This window comes from Diabrotica undecimpunctata, chromosome 8 (genome assembly GCF_040954645.1).
Source record: "Diabrotica undecimpunctata isolate CICGRU chromosome 8, icDiaUnde3, whole genome shotgun sequence".
Taxonomy (NCBI): Eukaryota; Metazoa; Arthropoda; class Insecta; order Coleoptera; family Chrysomelidae; genus Diabrotica; species Diabrotica undecimpunctata.
Window position 1 is genome coordinate 27,042,135 of NC_092810.1, and position 16,946 is coordinate 27,059,080.

The 16,946-nt window shown below is 32.3% G+C and overlaps 1 protein-coding gene across 1 annotated transcript in view; it reads left to right on the plus strand.

The window, feature by feature from the left end:
• Window positions 1–2,869: 2,869 nt before the first annotated feature.
• Window positions 2,870–16,946, plus strand: part of LOC140447325 (para-nitrobenzyl esterase-like) — a 33,009-nt gene continuing 18,932 nt past the window's right edge. The window contains exons 1-4 of the mRNA XM_072539923.1: window positions 2,870–2,999; window positions 3,565–3,738; window positions 10,129–10,254; window positions 14,378–14,531. Coding sequence (XP_072396024.1) covers window positions 2,946–2,999; window positions 3,565–3,738; window positions 10,129–10,254; window positions 14,378–14,531 — 508 coding nt within the window. The 5' untranslated portion in view covers window positions 2,870–2,945. The remainder of the gene's footprint in view (window positions 3,000–3,564; window positions 3,739–10,128; window positions 10,255–14,377; window positions 14,532–16,946) is intronic.

The window sequence follows — 16,946 nt, forward strand, 5'->3', positions numbered from 1 at the left end:
TTTTTGTGTTTGGCTATGAGAAACTTAAGGTCACAAAAAACTGTATTGGGAAAGAAGTATCCAAAATCAAAGTATACGGTCTGTCATGAGACTGAATAGCTCATTAATGTAAAGTCCTGACAGAACTGTAACATATGACAGGCGGCACGAGATCTCATGGCAGAAATAGAGGTTAAGCACTTTAGAATAAATTATCATCATACTGTATTACTAAAAGTAATAATAATAAAGATGTACAATAAGGACTTTTGTACATCTTAATTATTATTACTTTCAGTACTACAGTATGAATAGTCCCTATTAAACATTATTACATGGCGCAGTCTTGTGGTCAATTAAGCCTGCTGCAGTACCTAAATGAAAACAAGAAGTTGTTAGAATTAGAACAATATGAAGTTTAGAATACCTCAACTGTTATCATTTGAAGGTAACGTGGCTGAAAACTTTCGGCGATTCAAACAGTCATTTGAAATTTACCTCTTCGCCAGTAGCAAGGCCGAAAAGGAAGACACAGTAAAAATTGCTCTACTAAAAATTTATGGTAACATCAATTTAGGTAAACGAAATAAAAGGAAATAAGGAATGGTCTGAAAGGTTAGTAATTAAGAAATATGGAATATACTTTTAAATAGATACAGGTTTACAGGTAAACATATCAATCTACTTTTTGAATAAAATCAATAAAATTGATAAGATAAATCAGGGTAGATGTTAGAAGCTTATGGCAGATTTAAAATTAAACCTGTTTGTATTATTACATTAAAATGTTTATTTAAATGGAAAATATTTCAACTAGGATTTGTAATAGTTAAAGATAACCTTATGTCGATTTTAGGTTTAAAATCATGTTTCGATTTAGATTTGATACAAAGAGTAGATAACATAGATTTAAATATAACAAAAGATGACTTTAATAAACAAAATATTGATGTATTCACTAGATTAGGTAAATGTCATCAAAAATGTAAACTAAAACTCAAAGAGAATTTTGTTCCCTTGGCTAAGCCCCTGCAAAGGGTCCCTTTAGCCATTAAAGAGCGGCATTATATCTAAATGTGAGGGTCCTGCAGAGTGGTTGAGCAATTTGGTTATAGTTGAAAAACCTGATAAAACATTAAGAATTTGTTTGGATCCCAGAGATTTAAATCAAGCACTTAAAAAGGAATATTGTTTAATACATACTATTAAAGATATATGCAGAGATAAGTTAAAAAACAAATGTTATTTTTTTGTTTTAGACTTTAAAAAGGGATTCTATCAAGTTTAGCTTGGTGAGAGGTCCAGTAGAGTTTGTGCATTTGGAACTCCTTTTGGAATTTGGAAATTTAATAGACTTCCATTCGGACTAAATATTGCTCGTGTTTGTGATGGGTAGCTCTTTCGGGGCGACAGACTCAGTAAAACACAGGTTGAAATAAAAAAATAAATCTATTAATTTAGCATATATACAATAAATAAAATAAAATGAATTCTACGCCGTACATACAATAAATAAAAATGAAGTGAATTCTACGTCCCCGTCTGGGTCGCACGATGAATGAACTCCCCGGCGAACGTCTATAAAAGAAAAAAAACTAATTATTACTAATAAAGAAATGAAATAGGTGAAGTCGATCACACGCAGACTTATGCTTGCTTCCGCTTCAATTCAGCGCGAGCTCTGAACGCACTCACAAATAAAATATTCGGCGGAGCAGCCCCACGGCAATGTTCAATACACAATACCGATGGGTTCCGCTTGGTTAAGGACAGAGTACGATCCTCAATACGGAAATCTCTCTGTCCGGGTTGGCTCGCAGGTTCACTACACCATTCTTTTACTAAGATGAATTACAACTGCAGCACCATGTCCAAATTTGTTTTGTAACGTTTGGTCAATTTCGGTCTTTTTTCCCTGATACAAAATAAAATCATATATCAGTCCACTTTCTCCACACAGTAGAAACAGTTTTATTCCCCATGGATTAGGCTTACTTTTTATATATTGTTCCACCGATAATTTTCCCTTGAAGGGACATATCTGTTCGTCGACACATAACTTCTCCTCATGTTCTAATTCTCGTTGACACGATCCAATAATGCTCGGATTTCAACTTGGACCAAGTGTACTTGTATCAAGTTGGTTGCCACGGTTAAATGACTTTGATGTCAAATAACCATTGTAAATCTAGAGGAAATGATTATGGAAGATGTTCTAGTGGTTGCTTTTATGTTGATACATGAGCTTCAAATTCAGAAAAAAGGAATAAAAAAAAAGCTACACTTCTAGCCTTCTGATTTTATCCGTGCATTCCATAATGCTTCCTCAGCTTCGTATAACTCCATGAACATAACACTCTCCCTTTCAGACCATATTTTTTGTGTTTAATGTTTCTCTATTATTTTGATAATATTGTAGTTAATATTCGATATTTGGGCTCTTTGTTTTAAATACAATAATCTTCTTATGTTTATTACAACAATTTTCCCAAATAAAAAACATACTCAACTAATTTTTTATTTTTACTTATATAAAATATATGTTTTATTATTTAACATACACCAAAAATGTATGATTAATGTCGACATTCACCGGTGAATGTTAGTAAATATTACATTTAACCAATTATTCGAACATACGCCAAGCAACTTGATGGATGTTGACATTCACTGGTGTATCTCGACATTCCCTAGATTTCAGGCTTTCACAGTAACATATACATATTTATCTGTAAAAAAATAATTTTAAAAAAGTCAAATCGTGCAATATAGTATTCAACCATACATGGAGTAGTTTTTAAATATATTTTGATTTTTAAAACATTTAAATCCATGAAGTGGTCTATTGATTATTTTAATAAAGAATGTTGATTACTTTAATTTGAAGAGGGTTATGATTAGACAACAATTAAAATTTCGTATAAAAGAAATGAGCTGATGGCGAATTTGCCAAATTGAACAGAATCATGCATTTAAGAGTAATCGTTTTTTGTTCTTTGCTGTACCTTTCAAACAAAGGGGTAAGTTTTGTTTTATTTTTATAGACACATTTTTAAGCACCTAAATTTAACTACAAAAATATCTGCTTTATAAAGGAATGCGTTATTTACTTCATATTGCATAATCTTTATCACTATTTCCACACTATTTCTTTCTCTTTGGTAAGTAACAATATAGTGGCTGCATGTAATTTGTTTGACCATTCATGACCTTTTTTTCCTGTGCGTGTTATTTTGCTTCGGAAAATGAGTAACCACTCACTCTCCAGGGTCCAAAGGTCTACTTATCGCATGAATAGGAGTGGAGTCATTTCCACCTGGGGTACGTATTCCAAGAGTTTGCGTTTCCATCATGAAGACAGAATAAAAAATAAGGGAAGGTTCAGGTTATCCGGAAGGATAACGGGGTTGATGTTGTGAGTCCTATAATGTAAATATCAGACGCCCAGTCATGTTATTATTATCCCCCATTCCCCAAGTGGCGCAATATATGGGACTAGTCAAACTCCACATGGTAAAAAAATTGTATATATATTTAAAAAATTATTCTATTTAAAAATCATATCTTATTTACCTTCTTTTCTAGGTAATTTCATCCCCCATATCGGGATCACAGTTTGAGGAAGATGACCTAATCGTGGAATTGGATAATTTAGGTAAAATCCGTGGACATATTCTTAAAAGTACCGAAGGAAAAGATTTCTATGCTTTTCAAGATGTTCCCTATGGAGAATCCACAGAAGGAAAGAACAGATTTAGAGTAAGTAATAATATTATTGATATTAAGTACAGATTAACAAACCTAGCAATAGAAATCAGAATAAGTAGGCGCAAAAGAGCTGTTTTTTTTTAAATTCTCCATCAAGATGTCAATAACATCGTATAATCCATAGATCTGTCAATAATTGCAAATATAAACCAATGATGTCTCATTAGAACCAATATTTCCACTTACCAGTCTTACCAGTAGGAAGAGATACTTTTCCTTAGTATATTTAAAATCTTTCTCATTTAAAGTGACTGCTTATTAATGCCCCTATTAAATATCTATTAAAGTATTTCTTGGTAAAATGATTTCAGTAATAGAATTAGGGTTCAAGAAAGCTTCAAAAAGAGATGAAATAGGTTATAAGTGGTTGAAATGTTAACTGTTTTTTTTTATTTAGAGAAATTAAAAGAGGCTTTTATTAATAAATTACGAAAAAAAGTAGAAGCAATTTGTGGAATAATGTAACCAAAATTTACTCGTTCTTACAAAAGAAAATGCATTTGAAATAATTATATTATACTCTCTGTGCGCGTCATTTTTTTCGTCTTAAAACGCATTTATAAATTATTTTAAACACACTATCTACGCAAGTGTTCGTATTCAACTCTAAGTATCAACTGCCTCTTTGTTTTTATTATTGGTACTTAATAATTAAGAATTTAATTTCCCAAGATAAGTTTAGTTTTTTAATAACGACTTCATTCGTGTAACGTTGGTTTTGTTTAGTCTAGTGTCAGGAGCTTAAAGGAAAATAAAATTGTTAAACAAACTTACATACAATAATAAGATACAATATTTGATATTCTACATATACAGGGTGTTTCAAAAAGGTATGTCATAAATTAAATCACGAATTCCGGGTACAAAAATAAATTGATTGAATTTAACTTACCCTAGTACAAAAGTGTACACAAAAAAAGTTACAGCCCTTTGAAGTTACCAAAAAAAATTTGTTTTTTTACATTATCTCCTAAACTACTTGACATTTTGTAATAAAAATGGACACGTTATTTTATTGTTCTGAAAGAATTTCTAAGAAGGGGGTGTGCAGCCTAAATCCCCCCAAACTTTTGAGTACGTTCAAATCAAATAAATTTTGTGGCATCACTAGTTTAACACAATATTTTAAAAATTTTTTTGCCTCATCACTTTTTTCAAAAAACAGTTTTTTTAAGTTACGGCTCTTTTCATTAACCTTTAAAAAATTACGCGCAACTAAACAAATGGCTTAAATGAATTAACAAGTGTACAAAAAATGTCTATAACCTCTATAAATATGATATTACAATAAATGTTCAAAATGACCCCCATTTTCTTCAATATACATACGGTGTCGTTTTAATAAGGAAAACCGAATGCGCTGAAAAATCATTTTTTTTTTTAACGAAATTGATTTGCAGCTTCCATTATTCTAACCCTCCATTGTTGTTCGTTCTCTATTGTTACAGAATACACTTTCTCTTTCATAAACCCCCAAAAGCAAAAGTCCATGGGGTTAAGACCTGGACTTCTGGGTGGCCAAGAAATAGGTGCGTCACGACCCCTTTCAATCCACCGACCAGGATACTACCTGCAAAGGTATTCCCGGACTTCATTATTGTAATGCGGTGGAGCGCCATCTTGTAGAAACCTCATATTTTGCCTTATTGCAATATTCACTTCTTCCAAATACTCTTGTAAATCGTTTGCCAAGAACTGCAAACAATTATCACCATTTAAATTGTTGGGAAGAAATACTGGGTCTATTAGATTAGAAGTTAGTCTCGTCGGTAAACAAAATATTTCTGATAAAATTAATATTTCGAGTGTTTTCCATTAACAACCAATCTCAAAATTCAATCCTTTTAGGATAATCTTCAACCAATAACTCTTGAAACGTTAAGTGATAGGGTTTACGCAGCTGATCCTTCAAACGCCTCCAAGCCCTTACGTGAGGAACTTTTAGTTGGGCAGCTATTAGCCTTGTACTACTTGTTCCAGGGACTTCTTCAATAATTTCTCAAATGTTTTCGTCAGTTATTATTGTACGACCACTATTGCCATCAACTTGCGGTTGGAATGTACCCGTTTCCCGTAAACGACGATCAATGGTCAGAAATAATCGTCTATCGGGTGTATTTCGATTGGGGTATTTTACTGCATAACGCCTTGCGGTTGCTGCACTATTTCCTTGACATTCACTTACGATATTCCCGATAGTTTTTTGAAATCATAATTTAATCTGATCCAACTTTAAATGCATATCTGCCATCTCCTGAAATGTGTAGGCCATTGTAATATCAAAATACACAATAAAATGAGAGCTTCAAATTATTGACTATTATTGATGAAACTGTTTGTAATTATTGTATCCGTAGAAACTAATTGTAATTTTATGGCCAACTAGGAAAAAACTAGTTTTTCGAAAAAGTGGTAAGAGGCAAAAAAGTTTTAAAAATAATGTGTTAAACTAGTGATGCCGCCACAAAATTCATTTGATTTGAACGTACTCAAAAGTTTGGGGGGATTTAGGGTTGCACACCTTCCTTAAAATTTTTCTGTGCGCTTAGATTTTGTTGTTTCTTTTGTATGAAAAATGCTTTCAGAACAAGAAAGTAACGTGTCCATTTTTATTACAAAACGTCAAGTAGTTTAGGACACAATGCAAAAAAACAATTTTTATTTTGTAGTTTCAAAGGGTTGTAACGTTTTTTGTGTACACTTTTGTTTTAAGTTGAATTCAATCAATTTATTTTTGTCCCCGGAATGCGTTTTTTAATTTATGACGTATCTTTTTGAAACACACTGTATATTGAAGTCATTAAAATAATTACGAACTGAAATAAAATGTTCATAAATTCTGTTTTAAATTCTGAGATGATTTGACCTATATAAGATTGTGGACAGTCTGCACTGGTTACTGTCCTTTTACTTAATTTAAGTTTGAAGTTCTGGAACTTTTCGGATGGTCTGCTTATCGGCTCTCTCTAATAATGGACCAATATTTACCATTTACAAATTACCATATTGAGTAAATCATACATCAGAGTTTATTTTTGGAAGATGTTATACAATTGCATATTGTATTTCACATTACGTCATAATAAATAAAATATGAAGGAATTTTCGATATTGACGATATGATAATAGCCTTTTAATATAATGTACAATGTATTAAAACGTATTTTTTATTTATATACCTATGTTCAATTGATATATTTTAGATCTTAATTGATAATACTTGACACCCACTTGAAGAAATTTACATATAATATAATTTAAATATAATTTAACTTACTTTGAAATGTGCGAAATATATTAATTTGAATTACTTTTTTTTAATAAAAAAAATGTTACAGTATGGAGTACTGTAAGTAGACTATTGCGAAGTTTCATACTATGTTTTCTGTTTTTTTTTAATTTAAATATTAATTTTAAAATTAAATAAAGTAATTTTATTATTTATTTATTTATATTTTAAACAAAATACCAAATAAAATTCAATAAATTATTGTTTCTCAACGCCAGCTGCTAAAGTTTTATCAAAGTGCTGAATATTTCGTCTGCATTGTTGCCAAGCATACGTTGCTTACTTTTAACAGACCAGTCAAAGACAGCCTAAATATTAAATTAATAATAAAATATAAATAAATATCATTTGATAGTAAATTTAATTATGATATAAACTATACTAAACATAATGTTTAAAAATAAAATTTGAGTATACCTAGTATATCCCGTTCAGTTTTAATTTAGATTTAAATGGTAACACTGCGCCGTCGACTTTCCACGAACCTCCGTTGACCCGTTGCCAATACTTTGTCATTATACCGTGGTTGTTTAAAGCAATAACAGCGTAGATTTTTATTTATTTTTGTAAACGACATGTCTGTTTATACGTCCGTTAAAAAAGTAATAAAATGGTTTTATGGTGATAATTCTGGACAACAGTGTGTAGATTTATATTCTGTGTTTTTTGAGGGGAGACCAATTCCTTGCGTACAGTCAATTCATAATATTGTTAAAAATCTAAAGAGGTACCATTGCCTCAAAAATTGCAGATAATGTCACGCTAAAGAAGTCTCACCAGAAAAATTCGAGGAAAGAGAATACCAGGATACACAAATTTTTGCAACAATCGAGGTAGATTCAACACATTCATGTAGAATCATTGCTAGAGAGTTATTAAATTTTATTAAAAACATTTTATTCACTGATGAATCTTCTGTTTTGTTAGTAGGGAGACAGAATCATTCCATTACGAGGTATTGGGAGCGGAAAAACCAGCAGAGAAGTGTTTTTTACCGAACTCAACGTCTTCAAAAACTGGCATTTTAGGAGACCACATAATAGATCCATTTTTTATTGAGAGCAACTTGCATAATATATATAATATAATACCTCGATTGGTTACAGAATCATGTTCTTGCCGCTATTCTCAATCTTTCTGATGTAAATCTGGAGAATTTTTGGTTTCAACAAGACGGCTGTTCAGTTTACAACGTTCGAATAATTAGGGAGTACTTAAACAATACTTTCCCGAATCGAGTTATCAGTGGAACAGGCGATATTAAGTGGCCTGTGCGATCTCCAGATCTTACACCCATGAACTTCTTGTTTTAAAGACATTTAAAACGCATCATCTACGATCATCCTGAGGCTAGAGCCCAAAAATTTGGATGAATTAAAAAACCGAATAAGAGAAGTCTCCAATTATGTTACAGCAGAACCTCTTTCATCTGTCTGTAGAAGTTTTTATGACAGATTGGGATACTGTTCAGCCGTAGAACGTCAAATGTTTGAATTATTTCTGTAGGGCATAAATAATTATTTCTTATTTTATTAGGAATTATTTTTTATTTTCAATAAGAGTATATTTTTTGTTTTATCTTTTTAAAGAAATGTGCTTTTGTTTTTAGTTCAACCACAAAAAATTGTTCACATTGTTAAAAACCTATATGCAAATGACATGATAAAGACAGCAAAATAATGATTATTTTGCTTAATCTCAACCACTAGTTCATTATAATCCATAATTTTGAATAGTAATCTTAATAATGGCTACAAAATATATTACTGTTTCTCTTCTTCTTCTAGTTCAATAACTAGCAGCTCTAAATTCCGATGTACTTGATTTTCCTTTATGTTATTTATCTACTAGAACCATCTTTACCTTAAATCTTTTATTAGACGTCAATATTTTTTAGGGTGTCTCATAATATTACTGAAGTATTTCAGCTTGTGCCTCTTTATTATATTGATCACTTGTGTTGACTAGTTAACCTGTCTAAAAACATCCTTATTTTTAACTCTGTCGACCCAGCTTATCATTAGTTGTCATCTGTATACCCACATCTCAAAGACCTTTAAGCATGACCCATACCACAGTAGCAACACGCTAACTAAGCAGTATAAATTCTTCTCGTCTGGAAAAATAAGGATTAAATTACTATTAGACTAAGGAGACTAGTATTAAGTCTGTCTAGTAAATTATCAATCTTTCTTTAAACCCTCGTACAAAAACGTTAAAACAATAGTTATTAAAAGGCAACAAAAGCTGTCTTAATAATTTATTTAGTCAAAAATTTTAGGTACACGTAAGCTCATCATCAATTAGCATAATTGCTCCCGTAGATACTACAAACTCATTACCGCAATAAAACCAGGGATTTTAAAATAGTCCTGGAAAGATATGCAAACTGATCACTGGCATACCTGCACCTATTGCAAGTAAAGACCATTAATTGCTTGCAAACCGCTAAGCTTTGATAATTTGAAAGAATAATTTAAATCCAAATGCAAATAAAATAACGAAGTTGAGAACTATTTCCAATATAACCGGAACAAGCACATGTTCACAACTACTTCCATTAAAAAGTTTACTATCAAAAACCTATGCAGCTAAATTTTCAGATACCAAATACGTTTATATTGGCAGATACGTCTAATATGCCACTCACCATGAGACACCCGATGACCTGATATAAATACATCAGTTAAATTTTAAATTAAAGCAATTTGCTTAAAATGATTTCTAAATTTATTAGATTATCATGTATCATGTAGTGTAAAAACCAGCGCCATCGGGCAAACATACTGGTGACAAGATAATCTATCTGCGATGATGAGTTTATGGGTCTCCAAAGACTGCCGGTGAATAATCTTCTATAACTCCGGAGGCTAATAATTTTATGGGTGCCTATGAAGCGATGAGTTCGTACACGTCCAAAGTTTCTAAACAAATTTTGAATCAATTACTTACTTGTAATAACGTTAGTAATATGACATGCAATGCAATAAATGCTAATCTGTGACTGCTCTCGTAAAATTTTATTTGTGCCTTATACGGAAGTTATTCTGATAGGAAATAATAATTTAAAATATAATTATTGTGGTTTTCAGCCCCCCAAACCTCGTACTCCATGGGAAGGAATATTAAATGCAACAGAAAACAAAGTAGTTTGTCCACAATCACTCAGCCCAGACTCCGTTGAAGACTGCTTGGTTTTGAATGTATATACACCAGCGGTAAGTTTACATCATACTTTATAAATTAATTCAGGGATATATATATATATATATATATATATATATATATATATATATATATATATATATATATATATATATATATATATATATATATATATATATATATATATATATATATATATATATATATATATATATATATAGCGTATGAAATAGCGGTAGCTGTGAAACGTATAAAAAATAATGGACCTTCTGTTCCTGTAAATTTATCAATTGAACTGAATAAACATTTCCTTATAATAGTAAAAAAGTAAAAGAAACTAGGTATTTGATAACTGTTTAAAACTAGCATATATCGAATGTCGAAGAATTTGACGATCGTATTGAACAAGTATTTACATATGTTAAAAAAAATGAAATACTTATTAAACTCCATTCGCTTAGCTCGGGCATATTTTGACAGATTCATTGTCGGAAACCTACAACACAACAATTCCTGCTTCTCAGTATTCATAGCTCAAATATCCTACTATTGCAGACTTCTTCCTTAAAAAAAAGAAGAATTATTTTAAATAGTGGAAGTGTATACTAAACCCATCAAATTTTATGTAATATATATTTAAAAAATATGTTTTAGTTGTTATAATTTAACATAACTATTTATTATATGGTGCAGATAAATAAATATTGATTGTCGGTAATTCGCAAAGTTCTATTTTATTTACTATTTAGTTTGTTTACTATTAATATTGGCTATGAGTACGTATGCTTGGTTGTATAGTAATTTCCAGCCACTTTTAGTCTGTCAAAAAGTAACTAACTTCGCAAAAAAATAATTATTAAATTCACTAGAGAGTTCGGACTGGGAATAGCGAACCGAGTATATAATGGATGGTTTCAATGCCAAAGTAGGCAAAAAGAAATGCAAAGAATGAATAGGAGAACATGGATTTGGCAAGTGCAATAAACGAAGAAAAAAATTGAATGAATTTGTCCCAGAAAAAGAAAAGGTTATAACAAAAATATTATACAAGCTTACACCAAGAAGATTCTATACCAAGAAGTTGCCTCAGGATACAGAGAATACAATCGCAAGTAACTAAATATTTATGAAACTAAATAGAATGTATCATGAGAGGAAGAAGATACAAAAATTTTATTAAAGTAAATCCAAGTGCTGACGTAGCTTTTGATCACAACCCAGTTGTTGTTGAATTCAGGTTAAATCTTAAACAATCCTAAAAGAGCCGAAATAGACAACATCGATCTCTCTGCACTGAGAAACAGGGAAAACAATTTATCCTTTTAGTTAAAATGATAAATGAAGAACTACTGACAGCTACAGTAGCTAACAGAAACGGCCAGGATGTAAACATCGAATGGAAGAAACTAAAGGCACTGTAGGTCGATGTTTGACCAGCAAGCGAGAAAGACGTGTTTTAAGCACTCATGTATCTAGTTAAATAGTAATTATAGAAATAAATTTAAAAGTAATTAGGTAAAAAACTAAGTAAAAGTGATTTGTATACTGAATATTGGAATCGTGAGTAGATAAATATACTTTTTTTATCTATTTGGATTTAGATATTTAAGTAAATCACTGCAATTAGTTATAAATATTATCCAATTTAAATGAACTGGTATCACAGCGAAAGCTGTAAACCAGCACCGGTTTTAGTCGGATTTTAAATTCATTTAAAAGATGTCATCTTCCAGTCAGCTACCACAAAATGCATCATACTCACAGCAAAAGCAGTTAGTCAACCACGTAGTATATTAATCCCAAACAGAGATCAAGCTATTCTATTTAACATTCTAGAGAATTGTATAATCAATAACTATCTTGAAGGATTGAGTAAGCATGTAGAACCAAAAAATATAATTTTCGCATCCAGTATATCAAACGGTAGAATATGCATATATCTATCATCTAAAAACCAAGTAGATAAATTCATAGCAGAAAAAAAGAAGATAATAGTAAATGGAAATATACTAGAAGCGAGAAGATTAATAACTCCATCAGTCCGCTTAATTCTGTCCAATGCATGTCCAAGCATAACTAACTTAAGAATGGACGAATTAATAAAACTAGGTTTAAATCCTCTCTCAGAAATATTTACCTACGGATAGGAGCAACCAATCCTGCCTTCAGTCATATTCTAAGCTTCCGAAGACAAATTTTCATTTCACCTTTTCCAGACAACTTTGTACTACCTGAATTTTTTATCATCGAATTGGAAGAAACATCATACCGCATATTTATGGCCCAAAATGAAACTTGTTTCAAATGCAAATTAACAGAACACCAGGCAGCTAATTGTCTAAATGTTTCACTGATAGTCCAATGATAGTGCAATGCAAACAGAAATGAGACAAAATTCATCAATAAATCATACTCAACAAGATAATCTACAAAATAATCCCACAATCTCAAATACGACTCCCTTTACACTTATTACGTCTTCTCAAAACACATTACAAACCGTAGTAATTCCAAATTTATTAATAAATCAAACCCAACAATGCTCACTACAAAATACATCTATACATGGACCACTTCTTCAGTTCAGGACCAATCGCATAACCTACATCGTCATCCTCTAATGCCCAAAAACATAAATCAACCTCACCCGAAACAAGTCAACACTTACCAAATAAAAATACACATATGAATTCTCACGAACCCCAGATAGCTTCGAACAAAGCAACCGGAAAAAGAACCCTTGAAAAACCTAAGCTTCAATTGAAGAAAAAAACAAAAACTGATGACAAAAACTTAAGAAATAAAATACCAAATCTCTAAACATTACTAGAACCAGTTAGAGAATATGTAGAAAAGGAAAAGCAATTGCTAAGTTTCTATCAAGTAGTGGATCTATTCGAAAATATACAAGAAGCAAAAGACATAATCAGCGTAACAAAATTGTACTCAGAAGACTCCCATGCACTTATAAAGTTTCTAACTGAATTACATCCATACTACATCGACAAAAGAATGAAAACCAAAAGCACCAAATTAATACGAAAACTTGGCAAACACATAGGTTTACTCTCTGCAGTGAAAACTTCATTGTCGGAAGAAGATTCCGACTTATCGGTAAATAATTCCTCTAAAGAATAATAAGATCACTGTTGACTTCATGTTTGTTCCATCACATTCAGGTATACAGGAAATGAAGAAGCAGATGAACTAGCCCGCTTAGCATCCTTTAGCCAGGACTAAATTCTTATTAATGAGGTTTCTTCTGGTGACTTCAAGTCAGAAATAAAATATACAGTATTGAGTACGTAAAGCAAGGTAAACTCAAGGAAATCGAACAATTAGTGAAACCGTGGCTCCAACCCACAGCGAATAGACACGACCAAGTGAGAATAGCGCGTTTGGGGCTGGGGCACAGTGATTTGACACATAAACGCCTCTTTGCGCGGACTAACTCGGTGCAAAACATATGAAGCATCAAGAGGGAAGCACACCTTTACAAATAATATAAAGGAAGCCTTAGAAAAAAACATGAACATTAAAAAACACAATAAGTTATCTTAAAGACTCAGGACTGTATCAATTATTGTAATTTTTTCTAACTTTACCTGTATTATATTTTTTAGGTCGCTAATAACCCTTGTGGTTGCAGCGTAAATAAATAAAAAAAAGACACTATACTACAAATAAGTAAAAATAAACTTAAAAATAAAATGCCAGACAAAGAAAAAGATAGCTACTCTAAATAAAGCGAGGATAAAAAATGTATGTTTTCAGATTTGCTATTACAGTAGACTCCTGAGAATATCTTACGTAAACGTAAACAGAGTCACGAATGATGTCTTGCAACTTTCAAAACAAACAAAATAATGAAATAAAGATATTAAACCTGCAATAACGTGTAAAGATTTTAGGAAAGTGTAGCCTTGAAAGGAGAGGAATGTTATGGCTCCGTAATCTTGTAGCCGCGTAAATCTATCCAAAAGCTGCGAATAAGAAAGCCAGGAAGGAAAACAACCAAATGCTTTTAGATCTGGGAAATCCTGCATAGATAACACATTTTACTTGAGACCACTACATAAGAAAAAAGATCTGGTTAGATATAGATAACATGTCTCATAAAATATGTTTGATACTATTTTCCTATACGCATCTTTTAGTTAAATATTTGTGTTATAGAAACCCAGTTCCGGTGCATCATTACCAGTATTCTTTTTTATTCCTGGAGGAGCATTCGTCCGTGGAAGTGGTGAAATATCATTATTTAATCCAAAGTCTTTGGTTGATTTTGATATCATTATCGTAACAATAAACTATCGACTGGGGTCATTTGGTAAGTATTAATATTTAATTTTTTTTGAAAGCCATGTGTTTTAGTTTTAACGACCACTTACATAGCCTCTCTGTTAAAATTTTACTCTCTGATTCGGAGAAAGTACCATATATTTAGGTGCTTTTTTAGTTTCTCCCACGATTTAAGGAAATGACCATTGGTGGGACATCATCATCATCATCATCATTGGTGCTACATCCCTATAAAAGAGCCTCGACCTTCCCAAGTCTATTACGCCAGTCAGTTCTATCTATTGCCAACTGTTGCCAGTTTGCTGCGCCTATTTGTCTATCATCCTCATCTACACCATCCCTCCATCTGAGTTTTGGTCTACCCCTACTTCTACTTCCCACAGGTTGTGACATAAGGATTCGTCTAGGAGGGTTGTTCTGCTGTGATCTTGCCAGATGTCCTGCCCATCTTAGTCTTCCTATTTTTATAAACGATACTACGTCTTTACCACCAAATATATGTTTATATCTGTGATATATCTCGTAGTTGTACCTCCTTCTCCAAACACCATTTTCACAGATGCCACCAAATATTCTTTTCAGGATCCTTCGTTCAAATATAAGCAGGAGATTTTCATCTGCCTTGGAAATGATCCATGTCTCCGACCCATATGTCAACACTGGTTGTATAAGGGTTTTGTATATAGTTATTTTTGTTTTTTGGCTTAAGTTTCTGCTTCTCATATGTCTACTCAGTCCAAAATAGCATTTGTTTGCTAGGATTATTCTTCGCTTGATTTCTTCCGTCATGACGTTCTCCTTGGTGATCAAGGAGCCTAAGTATGTGAATTTGTCCACCACTTCAAAGGTAGAATTATCAACCGTGAATTGGTGGCCGATGTTTCTGGCTCTATTGTTGGGTGTTGATGCCATTATCTTTGTTTTATTTTCATTTACTTGCAGGCCCATATTTTTCGAGGCGTTTGACAAGGTGGTATACATTTCTTCTAGCTTGCGTGTTGTGGGGGCAACTAGATCAACATCATCTGCATATGCCAAAATTTGGGATGATTTATTAAAAATGCCTATTAAAAATATAACCTAAGTTATAAATACCGTACAAAGTTCTTTCGCCAAAATGTCCACCCCCCCCCCCCACGTAAGCTTATCTGGCCTGTGACTCACCTGTAGAGGAGAAGGAGAAGGTACAAATATGGGCTACCATTTTGTTTATTGCTGATATCTTGACTATTTTTTGATCGAAAAAGTTCAAATTACATAATTGGCATGTAGAATTGTTTTGTTCTTTTGTGCTAGTCCGTTTTTCTGCCTAGGAAAATATTTTTTTCTGTAATATCATAAAAACACTCACGGTGTCATTTAAGTAAGAAACGGAAAGGTGATATAAATATGGGCTACTAGTAAAAATATTTTTATTTTTATTTTATAATTTTTTATGTACAATATTCACACACATATTCGTCTCTTTCTGCACCAAAACAATCTATATGTGCCCACAAGTTGCACATAAGGCACTGATTCCATTTTCACCTCGATAATCCTCACAAAATTTTCCGTCACAGAAAATACAATTTACATACGTATTTTCCGGATCCGTTACACCAGGAATCTCTTCCAAATCCATATCTTAATCAGCTGGTTGAAATTCCTGCTTACTATCGTTGTCAGAAGAACTTTCGATTTCCTTTTTATGCCGCCTCTCTGACTTGTTTTTAATTTTTTTCTTAGTGACTCAGCCATAATGTGTCGTTTTACTGCTTGTACTTTTTGCTGTTTTGCTGGTCTAATGCTTCCTTATAAGTTGAAGAAGTTATTACCGTTAATTTCGATGATTTTCTACCACAATTTGTAGATTTTTTCCTGATCGACGGCACTGGCGATATTTCAAATGGACTTACAAACTTCTGCAAACCAGAAGGAACTGGTTCACTGATGTTGCTTGCTTCTGTTGTTTGTGGTATGATAGCAGGTTCAATAGCTTGCGGTTCTACACGGCTGTGGTTGTTACTCTCAATTTCTGCTGCAATAAAATCTGCATCTGAGAACACAGTCTTATTCAATGGATAAATTCCAGTGGCGCGGAATCCATTTACAGCACTTTCTCCAGTTTGGCTTTTAAGGTATGCTTTGCCAAAAAGTTCTACAATATCGTAAATATCGTACTGAGAGAGGGCGCAGTTATTACGAACCATTGCCTGATTTCTTCGCTATAGTATGCCTTGAGCGTTCCCATGAAAGTTTTGTCTAACGGTTGCAGTTTGTGTGTTGAATGTGGAGGTAATGAAATTATAACTATGTTATTCTCCCTTGCCAGATTGATCACATCTAAATTGCGAGTATGGCTGTAATGTCCATCCAATATAAGAAGTACAGGAAACTCTTTAGAGGGTTTAACGGTATCTATGAAGCGTTTAAACCACTGTGTAAATAAATTAGACTGCAC